The following is a 12,187-nucleotide window of genomic DNA, read 5'->3' on the forward strand; positions in this document are numbered from 1 at the left end:
CACTGAAGTCTATCTTGTCAGCGCAAGGCCAACAACAATTAGCAGCCTAATCCCCTCTGAGCTGGGAAGCCATTACTCACCACGCGATAGCGTTAACAATCAATACCATCACAATGAGCCCGGCAATTAATGAAGCTAAAGTCTTACTTCAGAACCTTAATTCTCGCTGTGTGGCTTTAAACGGGAGGGTTTGTGATCGTTATAATTAACTGGTGGTATTCAGCCAGGAGTTAGTCAATGAAACTAATCTGGATTGGAGATGACAAGAGGCACAGTGTGATGGTGTCACCTTTGTTTTCTGACCTCCCGCTTCCCCGCTCGGCGATAGCAGATTAGCAGCCCGGGCTGACAGGCAAATGTAATTAACAGCTGAGACCCTGACGGAGAACTGGGAACAGAGAAGGGAGGGAGGGGTGGAATAAAACCCACCCTGCGGACAGCCCCGGGCAGGACAAGAGGCAGCAGCCCCCGGGCAGGCGGTGGCTTTGTGGGGCTCTGCTGGGAAGGGGTTGGTCGGGATGAGCCCTGACGGTTTGGGATGCTGTGGAGCAGCAGGGGATCTCCCTAGGGATGTGCCAGCACACCTGTGAGCCCATAAAGCTGGAATAAAACCAGTGATCCTGCATGGATCCAGCATCTGCCACAGCAGAGCATCTCCCGAGCTGGGAAGGGAGGTGGAGGGAGCATCTCCCGTTGTGGGAAGTGCGTGAGGATTTCAGGGAAAAGCAATTCGTTTCCGGGTGCTAAAAAGCACAGCAATGAGAAAAAACCCCTTCCCAACACACACCCAAACCCACATGGATCAAAAACCTCTGGGATGAGGCACCCAAATGGGCAAGGGAGGGGTTTTAACAAACAAACCATGCAGGTGTTAAGGGGAAATCCAAAGAGAATGTGGCTGCTTCTCTCCAGTGCCACAAAATCCATGCCTAAACCTGCTGATGTCCCTTGAGATGGGCTGAGCAGCACAGGGAGGGCACAAGCTGTGGGGGGCAAGGGGAAAAAAAGCAAAATAATTCCCCAAACTCCATCAATAATCAATCACTCCAAAGGAAGCAGATGGGTTCCAGAGGAAGCAGCTGGGAAAAACCAGGAGCTTCCAGTGAGGACGAAGCACCACCAAGACCTGGCTCCCTCAGAATTACAAAAGTGTGGAATCCCCACACTTTTCCTTGGGAGCAGCTGATGCTTCAGGTCATGGCTGTGCCAGAGATTTTTGGGCTGCAAGGAGGGTCTTGTAGATGGTGCTTCCAAAAGGGATTTTCCAAACAGAGCTCTGCAAAAGGGGTCCTGGGAAAAGGATTGTGCCAAAGGGGCCTTTTAAATAGGGTCTTCCAAGAAGACTTTGCAAAAACCATCTTGCAAAGGGGTTGGGTGCAAAAAACATCTTGCAAAGGGATCAAAGTGCCCAGGCAGTGGGCAGTGATCCAAGGGTAGCACCCACCAATGAAAACAGCAGGGACAGAGATTATTTCATCCCAAATGGGTGATACCAGCAGTCTCCTGAAACACTTCCCAGCCTGGGCACTGGCTGCCTCCCCATCTGGCTGTGGGAGCCCTGGCAATTCCCATGGAACGTGCTCCCTGTGGCAGGGGGAACCTTGGGGTGCTCCAGAAGCATCTCACATCCCACTTCCAAACAGAGAGAGGGGGGTGTGATGGAGGATGTGGGTGACACGGGCTGGGGCACCCCTGGGGCTGTTCAGCTGGGAAATCTGGCTGGGGAAGTAGCAAATTCGGGGAAAAAGCCACCATGGTGGGAGGGCACAGGGCTGGTCCCAGGGCAATACAGCACTCGGATCACTCCGGATGAACTCAATTCCCAAACTGCCCTCGAGACATGATGCCAGCAAAAGGCATCAGAGGGGGAACGGCAGGAAAACACCATCTCCAGCTGCTGGGAGAGGCAGCAGCGTTTGTCACCGCCCTGTCCCTGTCCCTGTCGCTGTCCCCACCTCTGGGCTCCTCGGCCTGCTTGGCGAGCTTGCGGAGGGCGGCGGCGAAGCTGGAGGAAGGTGCTGCCTGGACGGACAAAGTGCTGCTGGCGGCGGGGCTGCCATTGGGGACGATGGAGCCGTTCAGGGGCGACGGGGTCAGGGGGCTCACGGTGGCCGTGGTGCGGGTGGCCGTGGAGAGCATTCCTAGCGACGGCGACTTCGGCTCATGGCTCATGCCTGCGAACCAGAGAGAACGCGTTAGACACGGCGAGATGGGCTCCTCGGTTTCCCCCAGCAGCTCCTTTCCTCTAGTTCATTATCCCAGCCCAAAATGCACCCCGAGTTCAGGCAATGGGGGGAAGTGTGTCCCAGCATTCCACAGTCCCCAGGATAATGGAGCAGGAGGGCTCAGCAGAGCTCTGCAGGGTGTTGTGGGGGACTTCAGCATCCTGATGCAGGTGGTGGGGAGAGGCGCAGTCCCCTGAATTGCATGGCGCTGCCAAAACCCAAAGCACCACTGCTGCACCCCTTGTTGCCACTTCTGCACCCCTAAATCCAGCCACTGCACACTCAAATCCCCACCATTGCACCCCTTGTTGCCAGTATTGCACCCCAAATCCCAGGCACTGCACACTCAAATCCCCACCACTGCACCCCTAAATCCTCAATATTGCACCCCAAATCCCAGGCACTGCACACTCAAATCCCCACCACTGCACCCCTAAATCCTCAATACTGCATCCTTGGATTCCCAGCGCTGCATCCCCCAATTCCCACTGCTACATCCCAGGATTAACAATATTTCATCCCTGGGTCTTCAGCACTGTACCCTCAAATCCCCAGTAACACATCCTTGGATCCCCAAAACTGCAGCCTTAAATCCCCAGCACTGAACCCCCCAAACCCCCAAAACTGCAGCCTTAAATCCCCAGCACTGCATGCCCCAATCCCCAGCACTGCACCCCCCAAACCCCCAATATCGCATCCCTGGATCCCAGCACTGCACCCCCAGCTCCCCACATTGCCCCTTCAAATCCTCACACCCCAAATCCCCACCACTGCCCCCCCAAAGCACCGAGGTCCTAAAGGGCACAGTGACCCCAAAAGTGAGGCTCAGGTGCTGAGCAGGAGGGTGCAGCCCCTCCCCGAGCCCCCCCAGCTGTCACACCAATTGCTCCAGGGCTCTCCACCTCCCAAAACAGCAACTGCTGATGTCAGGGCCCTTAAAATAGACTTCACCCAGCAGCTTCATTAACACCAGCCTAAAATTAGCCCGGCTCCCAGGTGGGCAGGAGGATGGGGGGGGTCGTGGGGCAGCCCCCAACTCCCAGCGGGCCTGGAGGCATTGAGCACCTGGAGCATCCGTGCACTGCAGAGGGTGGGTGGATGGAGCATCCCCCGAGCATCCCGCGGCAGCTCCAGGATGGCCAGGGAGGGCGGGGGGCGCCTCGGGAGCCGGGGGGGCACGGGGGGCACTCAGCGTTGATTAATCTTTGCCCCCCGGCCCCAGGAGAGGCGGCCGGCGCGGCGGCGCGCTCCCCTCTGCCCTCATTATACAAGCATTTATTAACTCCGCTGCTCTCAGCCATTGACTGCCGCCTTGTCGACACGCTCAGGCTCATGTAAATTCATTACCAGAACAGCTGGGAAGCCAACCCGCCACGCCAGCCCGGCCCCGGCACCCCCGGGCTCTGCTCCAGCCCCGGCTGGGGGCTCGGTGCCCCCTCCCAGAGCGGCGCACCGGGATCTGCCTGCAGCACCAGGCGCCCACGCACCATCCAAAGGGGACACGGCACTCCAGGCACAGCCTGCAGCTCCCGTGCACCTCCTGAGCACTGCCCTATATCCACCAGGCACTGCCCCACATCCACCGGGCACTGCCCCACATCCACCGGGCACTGCCCCATATCCACCAGGCACTGCCCCACATTCCCCAGGCACTGCCTGGCATCCTCCAGGCACAGCCCTGCATCCTCCAGGCACTGCCCCACATCTCCCAGGCACAATCCTGCATCCCCAGGCACAATCCTGCATCCCCAGGCACTGCCTGGCATCCCCTTGGCACAGCCCTACACCCCCCAGGCACTGCCCCACATCCATCAGGCACAATCCTGCATCCCCAGGCACTGCCTGGCATCCCCAGGCACAATCCTGCATCCCCAGGCACTGCCCCACATCCCCCAGGCACAGCCCCAAACACTTCCCAGTGCCCCCCAGTTCCTCCCCACCTATTGCTCCCACCATAACCCCCACTTCCAGCCCCAATCCAGGCCTGGAGACGCTTTTCCAGCCATCAGCAGGGATCAGCAGGCTGGCACACGGGCACGGGGCTGAAGCAGGGCATCACCCGTGTGATGCTCAGCTGATCCCCAAACGCCTCCCGGCCAACTCCTGATCCCAGTGGGATTTGCCAGGCGAGCTCAGGGCAGCGAGTGGCCGGGGCAGCGTGCGGGGAGCTCTCCTGCCCCCGGGCTGAGCTGAGCCGCTGCCCCAGCCGCGCTCCAAACCAGTTCTGCCGCTCCCTGCCGGTGATAAAATCGGCGCCTCCGCCCCGGCTGGGGCCCGAGCAGCGCCGCTCACCCGCCGTGCCCCGCCGGCGCTGGCGTCCGTCTGTCCGGGCGTCCCTGGGCTGCTCTGCGGGACAGCTGCCAGCTGGGGAAACTGAGGCACGGGGAGCTGGCTGGGCGGGAGCATCCACACGGGGATGAGATGGGATGGGATGGGATGGGAGATGGGATGGGATGGGACGGGATGGGATGGGATGGGAGATGGGATGGGACGGGATGGGATGGGAGATGGGATGGGACGGGATGGGATGGGATGGGATGGGATGTGGGGCTGCCACGCTGCATCCCCCCCATCCCTCCGGCATCCCACTGCCAGCACATCGTGGGTGTCACTCACCCCTGCGGGTGGCTGGGGACGCTGTGACGCCCCACGGTGAGGTGGGGCCCCCTCCAGCTCTGCCCCTCCCCGGCTGCTTCTCTCAGCAGGCAGATCCGTGCAGAAAAACAGGTCAAGTTTGGTGCCTGGAGCAGCCCGGGGTCATGGCAGCGGTTGCCTCACCAGGGCGGGGAGAGGAACCCCAAAACGGGACAGGCTGTCCCTGCAGTGTCCCCAGCCCTGTGTGGGTCCAAGGCTGGCACTCCCATGCACCCCTCCCTGGGAAAGGGATGCCTGAAACCCCCCCCGCACCAAGGCAGGGGGGCTTGGGGACACCTGGGTCCCCCGCTGAGGCCACAGGGGGAGGTTGAGGAGCTGGCGATGTGTCACCCTGTCCCCGGCCCTCCCACGGCATGTGCCCGGGCACAGCAGCACAGGGAGTGTCTGGCATTCCCGGTGCCCGCTGGCTGCGTGCCCGCGGAGCAGCCACAGGAGGAGGAGGAGGAGGAGGAGGAGGAGGAGGAGGAGCGGGAACGGCAGGGTCACTGCCACGCTCCCCGCAGCGCCACACACGGCACCCACCGCAGGGCTGGCACCTCAGAGGGCACAGGACCCCCCAGCCCCGACTCCTGGAGCCCCCCCGAGCCCCCGCATCGCCGGCGCAGGGCTGGGAGCCGGGAGCTGGGAGCGTGCCATGTTCTCTCCATCTGCTCCTGATGATGCTGGCGGGTTTTTTGGCAGCGGGAGCCTCCTCCGGCAGCGAGAGCAGAACCAGTCTGGCTGCCTGGTGGGGCTGGAGACAAATAAAAGCCCTTGGCAGCCGCTGCGGGCAGGCAGGAGCGGGCAGCGAGGGGCAGGGATGGGCTCCCAGCACCCTGAAATCCCTGGGCACGGGGTAGGGCTGTCGGGAAAGGGGAAGTGGGCAGGTTTAGCACCTCGGCTCCCGACTGCCCCCTTCCCAGCACCTTGAAAGGCCTCTAATGAGCGTGGAGTGCCTTTGGGAGCAGATTGCCATTGAACTCGACCTGCACCAGCCGCCCGCTCTTACAGCAGCTATTTTGAGCTGCCGGGCTCCCAAGTGCTGGAACTAATAATTTATTACCAAATACGATCAGGCAGCAGCTCCAGCCCCTGGCAAATGGAGCGGAAAAAAACCCAGTGCGGCGGGAAGCCGAGGGAGTGGGGAGAGACGAGCATCCTGCATCCTCCTCCTCCTCCTCCTCCCCGGGGATGGGTCCGCACCCACCCCGCAGCGCCGCAGCTGGGACGGAGCCCACTCGGCCAAACCCTCTGGAAGGCTCCACCACGCCGATTGCTGCTGGTTCCCCGAGGGATTTGGGGTGATGAGGTCCCCCCCCGAGCCTTTCCCCCCGTCTCTCAGCGCCTGTGCTCCCGCTCCGGAGCCGCATCCAGCTGCACGCTCCGAGCAGGAACAGCTGCTCCGAATGGATTGGCGATGCTAATGGCCTCGCATTGTCAGCCCCCCTTCCCTCTGTGCCTGAAGGCAGCGGGCACGGCCCCAGCATGGAGGGCAGGGGGCCAGGCCCAGCGCGTGCTGTCGTGGCCCTGTCACACAGCCTGTCACGCCCTGGGCAGAGGGGACAGGCAGGGGACGGGCAGAGGTGACCAGCTCCCCTCCCTCCCGGCGATGCCCTGCACGTTTTCCACCCCTCATTAGAGCAGCTCTGCCGCCGCACCTCCAACATGCTCCATTAATTAATTAATTGATCGATGCCAGCCCGTGCTCCTGCCCTCCCTCCCCCCTTCCCAGCACGGGAGGTGGCCGGGCTCGGTGTCCCCAAGTGTCCCCGGGCACAGAGATACAAGCACAGCCTCTGCCCAATTTTAGGTAGAAGCCAGGGCCCGTTCTGGAAACATCCCCCATCCCCTTGGAGGGGCCTGGATGGGTTCCCCGTGGTGAGGAGCACCTTGGGTGGGATCTGGGGCTCCCTGTGGAGCCTGGCATCCGGCACTGTTATCCTGGAGGCTGGGCCTCCATCGATCACTCCTCCATGGACCATTGATCCGGCAAACGACAACAAGCAAACTAATAAGAGCTCGTTTGGAGGGCTCAGCGCTGGGGATGGAGCGAGGCCGGGTGCTTCCCCTCCCTTCCCAACCCTCCCCTGCCCAGCCAAGCAGCCCTGGGAGCCTTTTCAGCCCTCAGGAGATCAAGCCAGGAAAAAAAAATTTACTTTAAAGCAACTTTCTGCCCTGTTTTAAAGCTGGGAGCTTGGAAAATCAAGCCCCTGTGCCCCAAGAGTGCTGCTCGGTCTGAACTCCCCTCTGCAGCTCCAGGGTTGGGCTGGCAGCTCCTCTTGGCTCCTGATGCCCAGATCCAAGTGCCAGCTGCCTGCTGAGGGTCCCTCTGCTTTGGGGGGAGCGGGGTACAGCCCTCACCCCCTCACCCTGGTATCTTCTGGGGCTCTTCAGTGGCTTGGTGGGGCACTGGGCACTCCATGGGGCTGCCAGGCATTGCCTGGAGACACTGGGCACTGCACTGGGATGCTGGGAACCACCTGGGAGAGACTGGGCACTGCACTGGGATGCTGGAATTTCCTGGAGACACTGGGCACTGCACTGGGATGCTGGAATTGCCTGGAGACACTGGGCACTGCACTGGGATGCTGGAATTGCCTGGGGGAGATTTGGGAATTGCACTGGGATGCTGGTCTGACAGAGAGCTGGGCACTGCCTGATGGGCACCTAATGGCCCTGCCAGGCATTGTTTGGTGCCGCCAGGCACCAAAGCACAGCGGCACTAAATGGTGCCACTGGGCACTCCCCAGTGCCACTGAGCACTGCACAGCAGCCCTGGGCATTCCACAGAGCCATTGGGCATCCCCTGGAGGTGACACTGGGCATTCCCAGATGCCGCAGGGCACTGCACAGCAGCCCTGGGCATTCCACAGAGCCCTTGGGCAACATCTGGGTCAGAGCCAGGCACCACACGGTGCTGCCAAAACTTACACAGAGCTGCCAGCCACGGCACAGCCCGAGAGCAGGCAATGCCTGGCACCCCCAGGCTGCCCTCCCGTGCCCCCGTGCCCCATGTGCCCAGGTGCCCAGGCTGGTGCAGGCGTGCAGCAGCAGCAGCAGCAGCAGTGCATTGTTTTGGGCGCAGGATCCCTTGCCCAGCAGATGGCAGGTATAACAAAGCAGCTTGCTGCGGCCAAGCCAATTATTTATCTAATTATGATTTACCACTTAACCACATGATCTTTCTGCAGAGTTGTAGGCAATTAAAACCAGGGTGATTATGTGGATTATGCAAATCGGCTGGAGCCGGGCGAATAAAATTGGAGATTAGAGTTTCGAGCAGGCTGGATCTTGCATGGGGCAGGTCCTGGAGGGGCAGGGGCAGGGCAGGGAGGGCTGCAGAGAGGGGCAGGGGGCTGCAGGCAGGGCCAGGGAGCTGCAGGCAGGGTGGGAAGCCAGGACTCAGCCAAGGGAAAGGGCTGCAGGACACAGCTGGGAAGTGCCAGGACAAGGTGAGCAGATGCCTCGTGCCACCCTCCTGCAGCACGGCCAAAAACTGCCCCCATCACGGGGCGGGTGCCCACAGGGGACCCCTGCTGCTGGTGGGTGACTCTGCTGGCACCAAGGACTCCCCAGAATCCACCCCAAAAAGCTGAGAGGGGCTCCACAGTGCAGCCCCCAGCCACAGGGAAGCTCATGGCAGGCATCAGGGGCAATTAATAATAGGTACTAATAACAGGTATTAATAACGAGTACTAATAAGGGGCATTAATAAGGAGCATTAATAAGGAGCATTAATAACACTGCCTGGCAGATTACGCCGCCTGCCCGGCTTGATATGAGATTTATGGATGGTGCAAAGGCCGGAAATACAGGAGCATTAATGGTAATTCCTCGTGTCCTAGCAAAGGTCACAGGCAATCTCCATCAATCCCGCTGCAGAGCAGGGGGTCTGGGCAGGATGGGGGGGTCCAGGCAGGATGGGGGTCCCCCCTTCACCCCCGGGGTCCCCCAGCAGTTTCTGGTGGTGCAGCATGGGCCAGAGCGAAGGTTTTACCTTGGGATAAGAAATCATCCCTGGCAAACAGAGAATTTGCTGTGTGGATTTTCATTTTCCCAATGCCATCTGCTCCTGATCGGTGCCCCACGTCTGAGCTATGAGATGTTGTTGGGAAGACCTTGGGTTTCTCCAAGCCTGGGAGCACCTGCAGGGTCACCAGGGCCGCCTTGATGGGTGTTTCCCTTTTCATGGAGCCCCACAAAAAAAGGAGGAAGGTCTGAAGGAGCAGAGATGTCCCTGGAGCCAGACTCTGCTGGGGGTGGGGACACGCTGCCAGCGCTGGTGGGACAGATCCAGCACGTTCCTCATGGCAAGGAAGATCAACCAAAAGCCCAGCAAGGGGAGCAGACCCCTCTTCTCTTCCCACGCTGGGATTTAGGGTGATTAGTACCAGTGATCCCACGTGCTGGTGCTGGGAAGGCCGGCCGTGCCCCCATGAGCAGCATCTTTCCTTTTCGCCTACAGTAATCCTCAGCCTTTCGAGCAAATTATTAAAATTCACTTATATTTAATCTGCCTGCTGGAATTAATTGAATTTTTACGCTTGGCAAATGTCAGTGGGTGCACGCTGCCTCCCAACGGGGACCCGGCTGCAGGTGCAGCGGGCACAGCCCCCGGCTCTCAGCACTCTCCAGGGATAAATCCCACCCTGGAGCAGGGCACAGGGTGCCCACAGGCCCCACTGGCCAGGGCACTGGGATGCCAGGATGCCAGCAGCCTCCCAGCTCTGCAGGAATGCTCAGGGACACCAGGCATGCATCCCCCAAACCTCCCTGTGCAGGGAAGCTCCCCAAATCCCATGGGATTCCCACCGTGGTGGCTTTGCAGGGGACACTGGGAGCCCCTCTCTCCCTTTCCCACACCAGTGCTGGAGATGCCAGAGCCCTGCCTGGCATTGTAGTCACCCTGGGGGTGATGAGAGCCTTCCTCCCCTCCCCATCCTCCTCCTCCCTCCAAGCAAATTGCCAAAGCATCTAATTTGCCCGCTGGGAAGGCCGAGGGAAAAGAGCCTCTATTTTGCTGTAATAAGCCCTCCAGACAAAGGCGGGATGAGCCATTCAGCGCCGGCAAGGGGGAAGGGTCCGGCCCCACGCCGGAGCCGTGCCAGGGGCTGGGGGAAGCCAGAGATTCCCTCCCTGTCGGGGGAGCCAGTACTGGGGACACGCACACAGGACACGGGACACTCACCCCGGGATGACCCCGGCGTGATGCCGAGCTCCCGGATGGCACTGGGGACACTCCAGCACTACAAAGTGACACCAAATCCCAAACCCAGGTGGCCTCACTCACTGTTGGCCCCGGGAACAGCCCCGTTCGCTGCTCGGGGATGCTCCTCTCCCCACCCACCGGGATGGAGAAGTTCACGGGCAGCAGGAGCCACGGGGGACCCCAAACTTCCAAACTTGACTGGTGCTTGCCCCCCTCCACCACCGCCCGCCCGGGATTATCATAAATTAAGACGTAATTACTCCATGGAAATTTACAGCACAAAGCTGCGGCGCTAACAAGTGTGTTTGGAGGCACCGGGGGGAGATACAAAGCACTATTGTCTGGCAGGCGCCAAAAAAGCTGCTGTGCCCCCAAACCCACACATCCCGGGCACAGGGATGAGGGTGGGGATGGCCACGGAGCCACAGCAGGGCGGCAGAGCAGGGAACCACGCTGTGTGACACGGAGCTCCAAAAGGAGGGTCCCAGCAGGGAGGGCAGGGTGAGGGTGGGTGAGGGATGCCCAGGGTGATGGGTGCCCTCCGAGCAGGTGCCACGGCTCCGCTGCCCAACAAAGACATCTCCTTTATTGCCTCAAATAACTCTCAGCTCCCAACCATGGGTGCTGCACCCCGCAAAACGCCACCTCTAACCCCTTTTGCCCAACTCCAGTGCACACGGTGTTAAAACTAAAGGCCCTGGGGACTTGGAAGGGGGGGGACACATGGGGACAAATGCCAGAGCTGTCGTGTGTGTCTCCCCCCTCAGTGCTGCCACATTTCCCCAGCTGTCACACGCATTAAAAAATAATAATCATCAACGTGGCAAAAAAAAAACCAACAACAAAAAAACAACAACAAAACCAACCAACAACCGAACCCAACAAAACAGTTAGAAAATATTCAGGCGGCTAAAACAAATCCAGCAATAAAGGAGCTGGGATCCTCGGAAAGCTGGCTGTGCAATTAAGCAGTTTTCTGCTGTACGCCGATAATCACCTAATTATACTATTAATGACAGTTCAACCTGCTCGGAAATAAAAGGACATTCTTCCATAACAGGATGCCAGCTGTTTGTTACAGATGTCAAACATCTTTAAAGCATTATTATTAAAAGAAGGGGGGAAGGAGGAAGCTTGGGGATGCTGATGCACAGCCGTCTTTTCCCCCTCAGAGCATCTTGCAAGGGATGAAGGGGGGGTTTGGAGTGTCACCCCCACTTGAAATCCAGGAGAAGAATCTGTCAGAGGGGTTTTTTTCAGCGGGGGTCGATGTTTGGAGTCATAAATCCCCCACGTCGGGCTCGCGGCGAGAGGCGCCTGGGTTTAATTAAGCGCAGCGTTCGGGAAATAAAAGTTAAAAATCAGTCATAAAATTAAGAGGGAGGGGATGCTCCTGCTGCCAGGCTCGGGGCAGGGCTGGCCCCGCTCTCCCCCCCGGCTGCCAGCGCCGGTGCCTCGAGCGCGGCTGCCGCCGGCGGTGCCCGCGCACGTGCCGCGGTGCCGTGCCAAGGAGCATCCCGGCAGGTGCCGACAGCCGGTGCCAAGGCGAGGGAGAAGGGGGGGACACGCCGGGGAGAAAGGCAGCACCTGCTCCCCCTCGAAACCCCCGCAGTGCCTTTGGAGGTTTGGAGGTTTGGAGGTGAGCGGTGCCCGCTGCACACACAGGGATTGGGGCGCGGCGGTGCCTGGAGGGAGGGGGCTGTGGCAGGGGTGCCCCAAGTCGCCAGCCGAATTCCTCCTGGGGTGATTCCACCTCTGCCCCAGCAGCTCTGTGATGGCACAGCCGTTCCTGGGGGGCAGACGGGTGCCCACCCGCCGTGGGGTGATGCCAATGCTGGTGTTACCCACCCACCCACCCAGACACAGCTTTGCACCCTGTCCTATATAGCTACTGAGAAATCTGCCTGTAAAACCATCAGGAACCGGGTTTAGCCTGGGAGTAAAGAGATTACGCAGGAGAGGGGGGTGAGAAAGGAAGAAGGAAGGAAAAAGGGGGTGTCTGGGAATAATTCACCCCCCTCCTGGCTGTGTGGCTACTGATATCCCGGGAGCCTGCAGGGCCATGGCATGAGCAGGATGGCTGCAGAAAGACACCAGATTTTCAGGGTGCCCACCCACC

At 60.1% G+C, this 12,187-nt stretch overlaps 1 protein-coding gene across 4 annotated transcripts in view; it reads right to left on the reverse strand.

The window, feature by feature from the left end:
• Window positions 1–12,187, reverse strand: part of GSE1 (Gse1 coiled-coil protein) — a 102,153-nt gene that overhangs the window by 14,013 nt on the left and 75,953 nt on the right. For all 4 annotated transcript variants that reach the window (XM_036390420.2, XM_054516164.1, XM_054516163.1 and 1 more), the window contains exon 3: window positions 1,956–2,174. In XM_036390420.2, the coding sequence (XP_036246313.2) occupies window positions 1,956–2,174 (219 nt within the window). The remainder of the gene's footprint in view (window positions 1–1,955; window positions 2,175–12,187) is intronic.

This window comes from Molothrus ater, chromosome 12, assembly GCF_012460135.2.
Source record: "Molothrus ater isolate BHLD 08-10-18 breed brown headed cowbird chromosome 12, BPBGC_Mater_1.1, whole genome shotgun sequence".
NCBI lineage: Eukaryota > Metazoa > Chordata > Aves > Passeriformes > Icteridae > Molothrus > Molothrus ater.